At 35.1% G+C, this 15,782-nt stretch overlaps 1 protein-coding gene across 2 annotated transcripts in view; it reads left to right on the top strand.

Moving 5' to 3' along the window:
- Mkx (mohawk homeobox) overlaps positions 1–15,782 on the top strand; it is a 65,750-nt gene that overhangs the window by 12,733 nt on the left and 37,235 nt on the right. For both annotated transcript variants that reach the window (XM_058580520.1, XM_046448362.2), the window contains 2 exons: positions 452–605; positions 1,045–1,380. In XM_058580520.1, the coding sequence (XP_058436503.1) occupies positions 452–605; positions 1,045–1,380 (490 nt within the window). The remainder of the gene's footprint in view (positions 1–451; positions 606–1,044; positions 1,381–15,782) is intronic.

The following is a 15,782-nucleotide window of genomic DNA, read 5'->3' as shown; positions in this document are numbered from 1 at the left end:
TGGCAAAGCCTCTTTGTTTTTCTGAGACCCAGAATATAGAAAGGTCTCCTTCTCTATAGAATGTGCTCAGCATGTTTGTTGAAGGAACAAATGGATATCAGTGCCTAGTCCTCTTGTGTCTGATGATCCAAGATGCTGAGAGAAGCTTAAATCCTTTATGAGAGTTGGATTGGGTGGCACATGCCTGTAATCCCAGCAGCTCTGGAGACTGAGGCAGGAGGATCTGGAGTTCAAAATCAGCCTCAGCGAAAGTGAGGCACTAAGTATCTCTGAGACCCTGTCTCTAATAAAATACAAAATAGGGCTGGGGATGTGGCTCAATGGTTGAGGGCCCTGAAGTTCAGTCCCATCAACAACAACAACAACAACAACAAAAATCCTTTATGAGAAAATAATTGCATAATAAGTAATGTTTTTATGTTTCATTAATGGAAGAATAATACTGTTTTAGGTGTCAAATTGGTTTGCCAATGCAAGACGTCGGCTTAAGAATACTGTGCGTCAGCCAGATTTAAGCTGGGCCCTAAGAATAAAGTTATACAACAAGTATGTACAAGGAAATGCTGAGCGGCTCAGTGTAAGCAGTGATGACTCCTGTTCTGAAGGTTGGTTAATAATTTTATTTTGCTTTCTTTTGCTTTGCCTCTCTAATAAGAAGTTCACCTCAAATGCTATTTTTAAGGTTGACCTCACAAAATATGCTGGTGCCATAACAGTTCTTTTCTATTGCACGAGGTGACTTCATTTTTACAATACTCTAAAGGACCAACATAATTATGGCCTTTTCCTCTTGCTTATAGACTTATCATGGGTGTGTCAGAATAGCATTTTCTGTGAAATTCATTAAAATTAAAATACCATAAGGGAGAGATTACATAGATGCTCTTTTCTTTTGCCTAAAAATAATTTTATACATTATACTAAGATAATTTTATACATTGTATATGTTCTTCCTTCATGTATGTTTTTAATGATTAAATATGATAATCAAGTGCTTGAGGAAAGTGTGTTTAAGTGCTATTTAGTGATATGTTGTCTCCCTAGATGGAGAAAATCCTCCAAGAAACCACATGACTGAAGGGGGCTATAGCACTCCAGCTCATCATCCTGTGATTAAGAGTGAGAGCTCAGTGATAAAAGCTGGAGTGAGGCCAGAGTCACGGGCCAGTGAGGACTACGTGTCACCCCCCAAATATAAGAGCAGTTTGTTGAACCGTTACCTTAATGACTCTTTGAGACACGTCATGGCCACGAACACTGCCATGATGGGAAAAACAAGGCAAAGAAACCATTCAGGATCTTTTAGCTCCAATGAATTTGAGGAAGAATTGGTGTCTCCGTCATCATCAGAAACCGAAGGCACCTTTGTCTATCGCACAGGTAAGTTTGTGCTTTCTGTTGTGATTACTGTGATACCTTATCTAAATCAGAAATAAAACTGCAGCACAGGAATTTATTTGAACAAGTAAAACAGCATAAGGTTATTCATGTTTTGTCCAAAATTCAGTTACACAAGCTTTTCTTTTGTTTTCAATTGTTGATGGATATGTTTGTTAGTAGAAGATGGTCTTAGAGATATCGAGATAGCTTCGATATTAAAAATGTGGACATAAGTTTTCATTCTTAAGGATGATTTAGATCTTAATGGTTTAGAGAAGGTATATATATTGCCATTTCCGAAAAACTTATAATAGAGGAATTGCTAGATTATAGCCAGTCATGCAAATACTTTGTATTCCATCTTTTCTCTTGCATGTTTTGATTGCTAATAGTGATAGGAAATGAACACATATTAGCATGGGTGCCCAATTTTTGTGAAGGATAAATATAGGTCTGGCTTCAACTGCTTCAAAAGTTTTACTTTCATTCCTGGAAAGCAAAATAGGACTGATGAAGAGCTTTGAAATTTTTACTTTCATTCCAGAAGTAACAAAGTCAACTTCTACCTGTCAAAAATGTTCAGAGGAAATAGCAGGTTTGGTAAAAATTTTTATCATGACTTCAGTTACCAGAGAGATGTGCTTTTAAGGAGTGTTTGAGCAGCTTATTTTGGAACAAGGGATATGTGTAACCTACATCAGATGTAGTTAGTGTCAAGGTCTTGAAAATGCCAACAAACGAGCTTCAATGATAGATCTGGAAACAACTTCAGAAAGCATCCAGTCCAACCTTGTTAAATCCCAGATAAGAAACACCAGGCCAAGAACACATAGTAGTTGCTCTTCTGCTGAATAGTGCAGCAGAGCTTGCACAACCACTCCTACCAGACTGCTGCTGTTATTACACCTGCTACCACCGGGTAGTGAGTAGTTCCAGGATGCTAGGTTCATGACAGATACCACACAACTCATATTACATTTAATCCTCATGATATAAAAGAGCTTGAAGTGTGAACTGTAGGGCTTTAGAAAGGCATCCAAATTTAGTTTGTTTAAGGTACCCTTCAGATTCTTTAGCCAGAAATATTGTGTTCAAGTATCTACAAAGGTTTCCAAGATATATTATCTAGAAGACGGAGAGAAAAATACTTAAATCCACTTCATTTTCTTTTTGCATCGATTACTCTAATATTACAAACAACACCAAGCACTCAGGAATACAAAAACAATCTGTAATTAGTATCTAGGAAGAGGTAAAAAAATTAAAAGGCCATTTATCCAATAATTAAAATGGAGAAGCCTCATATTAATATCTAACTAGTGTGACCAAAGCAGAATACAGAGGTAATTCAGAGCTTTGTGAATATTTATTTTCAGAGAAAGGAATAGAACTCAAGTCATTCAAATATAGATAACTGCAAAAGGAATAAAAATAAAATAAAATGGAAAGATAAAAATAGATAAAGTAAAAGTTGACACTTTAAAAGCAGTAATAAAATAAGCAAGCAAAAATTGACACAATTTAAAGTAGGAAACGACAAAGAAGATGTGGCAACTAATACATAGTTACTAAAAAAATTTTTGTAAAGGCCATGATGAGGTACTATATATAGTTGTTTGACAATATAGTATATGTAAATGTGTATCTGAAGTGAATTGGTGTTGGCACATGAATTAAAGTCATAAGTAAGGAAAGTGTTAATAACCAAAACTTAGGAAAAATTCGGGATTTCAATAAATATAGTTCCCAAAATGTGTCACTTGATAAATCCATTTTTTTTCCAAACTTTGAAAAAATAATTACAATGGCTGATGTTTTTCTGGAACAAATAAAATTATGAGACATATCCCAGGTTTGTAAAAGTATAAATGTTATCCTAATCCTAAACCAGATTAAGATAGCATAAAAGTCAAAATTTTTATTTTTGATACTGAGTATGTATCAACAGGAGAATATTTACAATGTAGTAATAAGTCAAAAGCAACTCAAAAATGTGAAAACACTGAATACAATTATGATAATACAAATGTTCATGGACAAAAACAGGAAATATTTTTGGAAAAAAATGAAATTAATCTTAATAAGGTACATTCATTGTAATTAATTATTTAAAAATCTTTTTTTTCTTCAGAAATTTCTTTACATTGCCCAGTAAAAACAAGGTCATATGCCCTGTGAAATTTATCCATTTTGGTAAGACTTCTGAAAATGCACACTCTTTTCAAAGGTGACAATTTATAAAGTCAGAGAGTGTAGCTTGCCTGTAATTGATGCTTTTCAAAGTTAAATATCTTGGCTATTTGTTTTTATTAAAACATTCCAAATGCCCTAGGTCCATATTAAGGACTATTTATTTGCCAAATTCTATTTCTTAAATACAAGCCTGTTTTTTAGTTATGTGACCAATGGGAAAGCAACCAAAACATGTATGCTACTGGTTTTTCATGCATGTGTATAAAATTAGAAAGAAGAGACAGAATTTTATGTTTTTTTTTATTTTTAGAAATGAAGAATTAAGAAAGACTGATGATCTAAGAGTGATCTACTGAGTTTTAGATCAAACAATAAATGGCTGTCTTCTGTGGGAACTGAGTGACAGCATCCGGGCAATTGTAGCTGGGTTAACATGCATGTATAAATAATAGAATGGGATTTCAAGAGATGCTTTCTCAGTAACTGCTATGATTTTCTTTGGCATAGAGGCTTGTTCTGAATTCCTTCAATTCCATCTGGTTATATTTTTTTCCCCTCACCTAAATAAAAATTTTTCTAAGTCTGCTATTAACCTACCCCACCCCTACCACCACAGTGCTACAGTAGTACAAAGATTTTTAACTTTCAGAATTTCTTTTAAGAACATCTCTAAGAACAAGTTCTTAGTTTTTCTTTGCTAAAAAAATTTATGCGTCCACATTTGTATAAGAGTTGCTAACTCATGATGCATTTCATTAAATATAGACAAATGAAAGTTGGTGTGTAGAAGGATAATGGGTCACTGGGTCTTACTTCACTTATTCTTATTGAATCCTAGGAGGGAGAAGCCTTGTAGATAATCAGTAGTCATCTTAATTGAAGACATTATTACCAGAAACCATCAAAGCAGATGCACATGTTTTTTACTAATTTTATGTAGATGTTAGGTCTCTACCATCTGCAGTCTTATGGCAGGGGCACAGCAGCCTCTCAATAAATATTGGTTGAAACACTTCTGACAACTGTAATTATAACATTACAATTGATTGGAAGTATTAAAGTTACTGCTTTAAAAAAAACGCAATTAAGTAACACTCAAGGAAATTAGGCACTTGGTGTGTTGTTGAATGAAGTCATGTAAATTAAAGTTGCAATCAATTTTCATCATGATAGGTTAATGAACAGTAATTTTCAGACGTTTGATGGGGTGAATCCCAGTTACAAGTTTGCATTCAGGCATCTGGCACCTAGAGGATTCTGAGGTATTAGGATAAGAGCTGTACTCTTCATATCACTTTCCACTCCCATCCTCTTTCCTCGTATTCTCCAGATGGAACCATCCATGCCACCTTATAGTGCAAGTACCCACAGGAACCTCACCTAACTTGGATTAGAGTTTGACTTTAGCCTCAGAACCAAGCCTATTAAATCTTCTCCTCTTCAAAAGAGGAAAGAAGTTTCTAAAAAGTGTGATAAGGGGAAATCAGGCAAGCCTTTGATCTTCCTCTCTTCTGCTCAGCCTAAGGGCAAGTTCTTAGTGCATCTTTTCTTTTTCTTTTCATAGCTCACAAATGAAGAAGTTATAAATGAGTAGAACATTCAAATGCTTTTTTCTCTGAGCTTTACTGCTGGTATTCAATTCATAAATGTTACCTGCTACCAAGAGGTGGAATGTATAAGCTTCATCTTGTTAAACTGTCTTAATTAGATATATCTGGTACAGCCAGACAATCTAGGAAATAGGACTGTTTTCTGTGTTTGTGTGAATTAATCAGGTTAGCTTCCCCTCTGCTGGAATGAGCTAACTATCCTTGAAGAAATGGAGATTTTGATTGAGAAAAAAAAAAAAGTCATTTTGCTTAGTTCATGGAATACTGTGGGAGGGAGATTCTATTTAGATTGCCTCACAGTTGGAGAATTGTAGCAAAATGAGAAAAAGAGGTGTTTTGTTTGCTGAAGAAAGAGGAAGTAGAAAGTTGGGAGGATGACAAAGGTCAACTGCCATTTCTAAGCCTATCTTGGGTGATGGTGACTCTCAAAGGCAGAAGCTGTTCTCTGTTCTTCCCCCACTTCTTGCACATTCCTATAGTTTATAATTTAAACTGGTTATCAGTAGTAAAATCCAGGTATGCTAATGAGTTTAGGAACCCGTTGGATCAGCCTGGGATTTCTTCTTGATTCACAGCATCGTTTCTTTGGAGAAATACACTCCTCTTGGTTCTAAACAACTGAGGAAACAAGTCCTCCTCTAGGAATAATCTATTTGTAGCTAAAGTCCTCCCACAGGCATTCATTCACAGACAGGAATGTTTGTAAAAGCCATTCAATGAAGGCCCTGTGTTAGGCTCATGAAGCCCTGCATTTTGTGCTGGGCCTCTTGACAATGGAACATATTTTAATGAACCAGAAGAAAGGTTTTAAAAGATGCTTTGCAATCATACATGTACCTAGGGTAATGATGTCCGTTTCATTCCACCCGCTTTCCAACCCCAACCCCCTCCCCCAACTTTGCCCCATTCAAAGTTCCTCCACTCATCCCAAGCCCCTACAAAAGATGCTTTGCAAAATCTTTTGAATAGTTAATAATCACCTCTGATTGATCTGTATCAATAACTTCAGGATTAGTATATGGGGGAGCTTCAAAACAGCCTGAGTGCATTTGTGTCTGTGCTGGGTTTCTCTGTGGGATCTTGTTGACCAGTAAATCTATTTCAGCTACTTGTCTCTTGTTTTTGTTCCCTTTTTGTGCTGTCACTTTCTTGTTTCTCAGTGAAAGGATTAAGCTTTGCCATTTTGGATTATTCCAGACATTCTTTTCCTGGCCGACGAACGATTGTTGATATTTTCCAACAGAAAATAATAAAACCCTCTATCAGCACTCCAGCTAGTGACATTTAAAGGATACTTGAAAGTTGATCCGATTTCTTGTTTTGTACCTCACCTATCAAACCCCATCTGGGAATGAGGTATTTAACATAAGTGAAATTTCCAGATAGCAGAAATTTAAGTACCGATTTAAAAAAAGGAATTTTCTGCTCTTCTAAAACTATAATATTAAACACTGCTTTGGTGGTGTACTCTTAGAAGCTCTCTCTTGATTCTTAATGCTCTTCCCCCTTATAAATTGGTACCCTTAAGGTTAATCATAGTCCTAACTTGCCCCCCTAACTCTTGAATAGCCTTTGGAAAAAAGGAACTTTCCTAATTACTTATTTCAAATCAGTGATCTTTTAAATGAGATTTATAGAATTTCTGACCTTTGGGTATGTACAGAATTACTGTGGAATTATAAGAACTGAAGCATTATTCTAAGTGCTATAGATTCTTAATAAATATTTAACAGTGGCGATAATGGCAAAGCACATTTACATGGGTTCTTTCTGAAATTCAGAGTCATCTGATTTTTGAAAGTTGCATTTGCTTTATGGATTCATTCATGGAATTTAAATGGAATTGCAGGAGTGGTCTGTCCATTGTGAAGAACCGATAGATTAATGGCAAACAAAAAAAGAGAGAAAGAGAGAGAACAAATATTGGTAGCTTGAGCAGTTTGCTGGGTTTTTGGGGGGTGGCTTTTCATTCACTTTTCTTTGTTATTTGGTATCATGGGAGAGCCTGAAAAGGTCAAACTGAAGATACTGAGACTTGCAGCCTCAGACAGCAACGTGGTTCACAAACAAAATCAAAGTATGTGGCAAATTAGCTCAGTTTGAAAATGTACACATTGTTTTTGAGGGCTGTGTTTGATCTGGATAGTTCTTTCCTTTTCCATTGTAGTACTTTCTTAAGATAGCAACACTAATTTCAAATTTTTTGACTGTAGACAAATTATTTCTGAAATGTGGCCACATTTTCTAGTTGTTTTTTTGTGTAGTAAAAGTCCCAAGAGGCCCTGAAACGGTGTTATATTAATTTAATTTTTATAGGCCCCCTAACACTAAGTAAGGTGTCTTTTACATATTTGCTTCATAAATGTTTCTTAAGTGAATGAGTTAGTGTTTCAATGATTTAGTCTGTCTGTTCTTTAAATCATAAAGACATTTTAATGTACATAGGATATATTGGCCTGTGTATGTCAACATGACAAGAGAAAGAAACGGGAACTGAATAAATTAGTAAAAAAAAAATTTTAAGAAAGAAAACTTATGATTTAAAAAATGGAAAAATATTAAACAAAATAAAACTTAAAATAATGAAATGTTTAAGAAATTCAGAATTGAAACTTGGAAAGTACAAAATGAAACTAAATCTATTTTAAGTAAAAGAAAGACTTGCAGGAAAATGCATGAATGATAAATGGAAAAGGTTAGCTAGTTTAAAGAAATATGCATGGAAGAATAACAGGTGTAGCAGATAGACCAAGTATTGGTATTTTTGTTTATCTTTACCCAGTATACAGCTTCGGAAGTGAGAATTAAGAAATAAAGCATGGATTTAGACTCACACATTTAAACTCTTCTGCACTTTGAGGATTCACAAGTACCTTGAAACAAAGTTTTGACTTTTTAAGAATGACTCTTTTGGGCCAGGGGTTTAGCACAGTGGTAGTGCACTTGCCTAGAATACACAAGGCCCTAGGTTCCATCCATACTACCACCATAACAACAAAAGAAATTTTAAATCACATGTTTGAATGAGAGAAAGTTCATGTAGAAATTTTACATTTTATGCCCTCTCTCTGTGTGAGAGTAAAAATGTCATACATTTTTTTTCATTTTTTAAAATTTTAATTTGTTATATATGATAGAAGAATGCATTACAATTCATATTACACAAATAGAACACATTTTTCATGTCTCTGGTTGTACACAAATTAGAGTCACACCATTTATGTCTTCATACATGTATTTAGGGTAATGATGTCCATCTCATTCCACTGTCTTTCATACCCCCATGCCCCCTCCTTTCCCTCCCATGCCCACCCCCACCACATTATGAATCAGCATCCTTAAATCAGAGAAAACATTTGGCAAAAAATGCCATACATTTTATACATTTTCCTATCAAAAAAGTTCACCAATGTGAGACATTCTGCAGAGGCGTTCTCTGTATTTTGACTTTGTTTGTCTACTGGCATTTACCAGCAAGTCAGTTGTAACTGATTTTCTGAATACTCAGTGCATTTCAAACTCACTACATTGGTCACTCACAGCCTGGTACAATTTCATAGAAATGCTTGTTCATGTCACTATATTTAAGACTATGTCAGTATTTCCATTAAGAGACTTTTTCATTCCCTGAGGCTTCTAAATAAGTCATAAAAATTCAAGCCAAACTAAAGCTGGCATAGAAGAAGAGTCCTCCTCCTCCTCCTTTCTTTTTCTTCTTCTTCTCCTTCTTCCATGTGTAAGGAATATAAGTGCATCATGCCCACTAATTCTTAGGTTTGTAGACTCTTCACATATTGACGATACTAATGCAACCAGATAAGATCCATTGACACATCTGTGGTCTGAGAATAAAAACGTTGTCAACAAGCTTTTACTGTTTGTGAAAATAACAAGCCATTCTACTTATTCAATATGGAAGTGGTTTCTTTTTTTCTTTTTTATTAGTTGCAGTTGGTGTTTCCCTTCTGCTTCCCTACTTTCTAAAATTAAACAGGTATTTTTCTATGTCAAAATTTGTCTTGTTGGTGTAACAGAAGTTTTATTCAGGATAAATATGTGTTTTCCTCCAGTCCTGAGTTTTGGTACTTTTAAGTTTTGGAAACTTGTATTTTTGTTTTCTGTGATAAATGATATCAATTATAATTCTGAGTTTTGAGGAAGCGAATTTTAAAAAGGTAACAATAAATTTGTTTGCCCAAGTTTACAAAATTTAAATTTTGTCTTATTAGTTTTTGGTTTAAATAAAGGAAGGCATGTTTAAATAATGACTGAATAATAAACCTTTTTTTCTCTTTGACAGTTTTGATACCTCATTTCTCTCAGTTTCATTTTACTAAAGAGGTAAATAATCAAGGACTTTTGTAAATCAATTAGTCAATTTTTAAAGGAGCCTTCAGTTCAGTCCCTTATTTTGCAAATTAGGAAATTGTTTTAGATACTCTCTGAGGCGCTGAAAGTTGATTTTTTGGGGGAGTGTACCAGAAATTCAACTCAGGGGCTCTAGGCCACTGAGCCACATCCCAGCCCTATTTTGTATTTTACTTAGAAAACAGGATCTCACTGAGTTGTTTAGTGCCTTGCATTTGCTGAGCTGGCTTTGAACTTGTGATCCTTCTGCCTCAGCCTCCTGAGCTGCTGGGATTACAGTCATGCACACCACGCCCAGCTGAAAAGTAGATTTTTAAATATGATTTCTTCATTGCTTGGAAATGTGATCCTGACCCTTAGTACAGTAAGTCAAAGTGCTTTTGAAAATTTCAGATACTTAAGTGGTTTTTACTTAATACTGAAATCTTTAGTTTTGAATGTTTGAGAATTTGAGGCAGGCGTGCATACATTTCTAAAAGTTTCTCTTAATGGCCACCATAGAAAGGCCTGAATACAAGATGATATTGTAAATTGTAGGTTGTGGTAGCCTTACAGTACACAGAGCTCATTCTTTGGGTGTTAAAGGACATAGGAATGGTTTGTAAGAGATCCCCCATAGTCAGTGTTAGTAGCCAAAGATCTCTGTGGGGTGTGTGTGTGTGTGTGTGTGTGTGTGTGTGTTAGTTGTAGAAATTGAATATAGTTGACAAAACACAGTAGCTTTTGTAGGTGACCAGTGGTATCTTCCCTCTGCCTCCTGCATCACAGGGGATGCTGAAGTCATTACCAGGAAGTGGTCAGAAACAATTTAAGTGATGATAACAAGCCAGTTGGAAAGTGGTTTGAGGCAGATGGATTAATCTCAGCTTTAACAATAACACCGCTCATCTGCTTCCAACAGTTTTGAGTCTTCTGGGTCAAAAAAAGGAATCATGAACTAGTTTTTGCAGCCCACTAGGATGAACCAGTGCAAGGTACATGAGGTGCTGTGTGGTGGCACTTTTAACATTTTCTCAGGTCAGGCACCTAGGAAAAATGAAATTGAAGTTTCAACTTCACCATCTCACAGATTTAGGAAGCTCAGTGGGCACTATGGCCTGAAACTTTTCAAGGCACATGGAATCTTCCAAAATCTCTGGACTATAGATAGGGTTCAAAACGGCTTCTTGCCCAATGAATTTTGGCATTTTTGATATGGTGATCAGATATACATCTCTGATAGAGGGAATGTGTTAAGAAATATATATGTGTGTATATACATCACAAAATTTGCCTTTGATCAGGTTTCACTTAAATGAAGTGAATAACATTTTTTTTAAATAATAGTTGTTTGGAGAGGAATATTTTGGTAATCTAAAATTAAAATGGAAAAACACAGACCTCAAATAAAAATGAAACCTTTTAAAATGCTGAAAGGTAGTCAGAGACAACCATTCATAAAGAGAGATTTCCAAGAAACAGTTTGCTCTTTAAGTTTTCACATAGTTGCCTGTGTGTTAAGAACTGATTGTCCCTTCAGTGGAGCCAGACTCAGATTCTGGTGGACAAATCTCAGTATGGCAGAGACATTTCAAATAAGAATGCCCTGTTCTGCCAAAACTGTCATTATGACACTAAAATGTACCCTTTTGCGAAGGGCCAAAATTCAGAGGCTGTCCTTCCAGTTTCTACACTGATTTAGACAGCAGATGGATTAAAAGGCAAAGTGGTATTTAGGATCATTTGTCACATGGCTTCAGGGCAAGAGGATGGCTATCTGGCAAGAGCAAGAATTCCTTAAATGTTACTGGGTCTTACATTTCTGAACGTAAAATCCCTGGCCAGAGGTTGTTCGGTGCCAGGTGCCTTTGCTGTGATGTCTTAGCCTAGCACGAAGCTGGGCGGTCGTGATATCGGCTGCTCATGCAGCCACACAGTGTTCACTAGTTTGCAACTAAGATTGAATGACGTTATTGTTTTCCAAGTTCTCTTATCTTTGGTTTGGTTGCATCTGTTCATGCTGTATTTTCTTTTTCCTTCTATAATTCTCTTCTGGGCTGCCAAATCTATCTTAGCCAGATCAAGGAGCTTTTTCACAACCGGGTCAGAGCTTCCATTGTTCTTGTTTGAGTTGTTATTGTGTCTCCCAGGTTCCTTTATTTTAGACCTTTTAAGAAATATGGCACCAATTCAGATTTTCTCATCACTCCTGGGGCCTCCAGCTTATCTAACCTGTGCACTTTTTTTTTTCTGTCTGAAGCTTTTTTTTTTAAATGTATACTTTTGTTTTTAAAACGTACTTGGAAAATTATAAACATAAATCATCTGGAATAGTAATTCTCAACTATCTTGAAAGGTATTTGAGGACTATTTCACGGTTACTATGATTGAAGCAGTAAAATTTAGTTTATAGTTACAATAACTTTCCTCTCATTAGGAAAATATAAAAAAGCTCAACTTTATGATTTCATGACATATTACCAACCCCCAAATACCATTCCTAATCCCTACCCACTAACACACACGGACTTGGTGAAATGCTAAGAGGAATCTCAGAGAAGAACCCAAAGGCTTATGATCCTCTGTACTCTCTTTGACCTCACCTGTCCCTCGACTACTTTTATTAAAATGATGGTTAGAAAAGACCCAAACAGAGGATCTGTTGAAACATTACAAGTTTAATCTATATTTTGACTTCAGCTAAGTTTCTGCTGCTTCCAATGTGGTTTGGAAAATGAGTTTGCGGGGCCCATATTTCTCTTGGGTCAACCTCCCTACTTGCATGAAATGACACACGTGCAAGTTCTAATGCCGAGAGAGCAGAGATCAATGCCTTAGAAATAAGGAGCTCTGGATTCAGGCAGATCTGCGAGCAACTGGGTTAGTGTTGTAAGGCAAGTCCCTTTTATCAACCTCTCCATTCCTTTTGCTATAAAATGAAGGAGTGTGACAAGATAATTTCTAAGTCCCTTACACCTCTTGCAATCTGTGATTCTAAGAAATGCATAGGGAGAAAAAGAAACCCCACAGATTACAGAAAGTTGTAGATAAATGCATATCATGTTGGCTCTATTAGAAAAACAACTTTTGGGCTCCTGGCAGCAATACAGTAACATGTCAAAGGAGCATTAGACAACAGTAAACCTTCACAGTAGCAGATGTAGGACCCCCCTCCCCAGGGAGGGTGTTAAGCCCCTGAGAGTGGATTAGGAGGCCAAAATGCTTGTGGTGCTCTTTGTGTCATGTGTCATTTTTAGGAAGAGAAATCCCAATATTATAGAAGTATGCTTCTACATTTTTTTTCTAACATTTTATTCTTTTTAAATTATTGTCATTTATGTTTTTGGAACTGGGGATTGAACCCAGTGCTCAACCATTGAGCCACATCCCCAGCACTTTTTTTTTTTTTTTAAATTTTGAGGCAGTATCTCCTTAAGTTGCTGGGGGCCTTGCTAAATTGCCAAGGCTGGCTTTGAACTTGTGATCCTCTTGCTCAGCCTTCTGAGCATCTGGGATTACAGGATGTGCCATCATGCCCAGCCCCAAACATTTTATTATTATAATTATATTTTAAATACTTATATATTTACAATTTATTTTTGTAAATTATATGCAGCAATTATTTGGCTCCTATTTTTTTTCCCAGATGGATAGCAGTTGTCCCAACACAATTGACTGAATACTTCCACCTTTCTTTATTGACTAATGCTATCTTTATTATATACTAAATTCTGTTATACGTATGTCTATTGCTAGACTCTTCTGTCAAACTGAAAAATGTTCTTATATTAACAGTATACCGTTTTCAGGACTACAGTTTTATTGTACATTTTGACATATGGCAGGGTATGTCTACTTATAGTTTAGTTTTCTAGTCAAGCTTTCAAATAAGTTTGACAAGTTCCATTAAAAAACTCTTGGAAATTAATTTGGAATTGCATTGGATATTAGTTTGAATATTAGCATTAGTTAGTTCGGGAAATATTTATGTCTTTGTTCTATCAAGTTTTCCCACTTAGGGATGCTCATCTTCTATGACATTCAGTAAGTTTTTATAGTTTTCTTTACACAGAGTTTGAATATTTTTCATTAAGTGAACTATTGGATATTTTATTTGTTGTTCCTATAGGAAATGAATTTTTATCATTTTTTAACATTGCAGTAGTAATCACTGATACATAGGAAAGCTATTGCATTTTGTATATTTTCTTACATCCAGTTGGATTGTTCAAGTATCTCTTCAGATAGTGACAGTTTTGTGTATTTATCCTTCTTCTTCTTTTCTTTCCTCCCTCTCTTCATTTATTGCATCATAACAATAATGTTCTACAAAACAACATTGGATAGTGGCAGTGATAGCAAACATCAATGGGAATTTTTCTTATGTTTTACTACTAAGTGTATGTTTGCAGGTTTCTGTTTTCAGAAGGGGTAAGTGAATTATCAAGTTGAAGGATTCTCCTTTTATTCCTAGAATAGTTAATAAGAGACCACCCTCCCTTCTAGTCCCCACCCCATAAAGAAAACCAAGCCACACACATAACTAAATAGGTTATTGCATTTATAAAATGCTATTTGCACAGTTTTCAAAGCTGTCATCTAGTTATCCTCTTAATCTATTTGCATAGTTATTTTTAAATAAATTTCCTAGTGTTTCACTTGTCCTTGAATTCTTGGGAAAAATTTTATTCCGTCAAGATATATCATTCTTTGGGAATAAACTGAGGAGTGGGATAACTGTGTCAAATGGTGGTTCCATTCCAAGTTTTCTGAGGAGTCTCCATACTGCTTTCCACAGTGATTGCACCAATTTGCAGTCCCACCAGCATGTATGAGTGTACCTTTCCCCCCACATTTTCACCAGCACTTATTGTTACTTATATTCTTGATGATTGCCATTCTGATTGGAGTGAGAGGAAATCTCAGTGTAGTTTTAATTCACATTTCTCTAACTGCAAGAGATGTTGGACATTTTTTCATGTATTTGTTGACTGATCGTATTTCTTCTTTGAAGTACCTGTTCAGTTCTTTAGCTGATTTATTAATTGGGTTATTTGATTTTTTTATATTAAGTTTTTTGAGTTCTTTATATATATCCTAGAGATTATGCTGTATCTGAGGTATAGGTGGCAAAGATTTTCTCCCGTTCTGTAGGCTCTCTCTTCACGTTCTTGAGTGTTTCCTTTGCTGTGAAGAAGCTTTTTAGTTTGATTCCATCCATTTGTTGATTCTTGATTTTACTTCTTGTGCTTTAGGAGTCTTATTGAGGAAGTTGGTTCCTGACCCAACAATGTAAAGAAAATTTTCCTATGTGCCTATATGATTATACAACCAGTGTAATTCTTGCATCATGTACAACCCGAAGAATGAGAAGTTATACTCCATATATGTATAATATGTCAAAATATATTCTACTATCATGTATAACTAATAAGCACAGATAAAAAAAAATCTGTTTAGATTTTCCCACCAGCATGATGCCATATGCATTTTACCCTTCAGGAATTTTTCAAGTTTTCTGATTGGGCAATGGTAACTTTTACTGTTTTCAAGCATTGCTAGGCATGTATTTAAGTTTACATTCTATAATTTTAATGGGATTTTGAAGAAGAAATGAATGAAACCTATTCAGTTCACTGTCTCAAAGGGGAACTCTTTAATACAGACTTTTAATTAATGGTTTAATTTAATGTTTTTATCACAAAGTCATATGTTAGTTTCTTTTATTTCCAATTTCTTTTATTTCTATTAATTTCTTTTGTTTCTAATAGTTTTTAGTAAGAATTTGCACACATTCAAAATTATGCATAGATTCTATATATCAAGAAATAATAAATGCAGAGTGACTATCTACAGAATGGAATTAGTGGGAACTCTTGCAAAATTCCTAATAGGTTTCATCTGCATAAATATGATACATTATGTTAGGTAAGGCCTCCTAAATTACAGTGCTTGAAATACAGATCTAAATACAGTTTTAGTTAATAAAAATTCTTATAATTATTACAATATATGATAGGGTAATGCTTGGCAGTTCTGCACCCAATAAATTTGACACTTTTGAAATGTGATTGGAATTCAAATGGATACTGTTTTACTCTGTAGTTAAACATGCAGCAGGACATGGTAGAAACTAACTTTTCTTTTTGTCTTTCCAGTGGAAAACTTAAGTTCTTTGGATAAGTACTATTGGGGATTTTTAAGTAAAAACAAGGAGCTAAGAATTCTACTTCCTTTTGCCAATCTTTCCTT

Source organism: Marmota monax, unplaced genomic scaffold (genome assembly GCF_021218885.2).
Source record: "Marmota monax isolate L192 unplaced genomic scaffold, Marmota_monax_Labrador192_F-V1.1 WCK01_AAM20220418_F8-fsc00066, whole genome shotgun sequence".
Classification (NCBI taxonomy): domain Eukaryota; kingdom Metazoa; phylum Chordata; class Mammalia; order Rodentia; family Sciuridae; genus Marmota; species Marmota monax.
The sequence above is the reverse complement of the archived record's forward strand: the minus strand, read 5'-3'. Positions and strand labels throughout refer to the sequence as shown.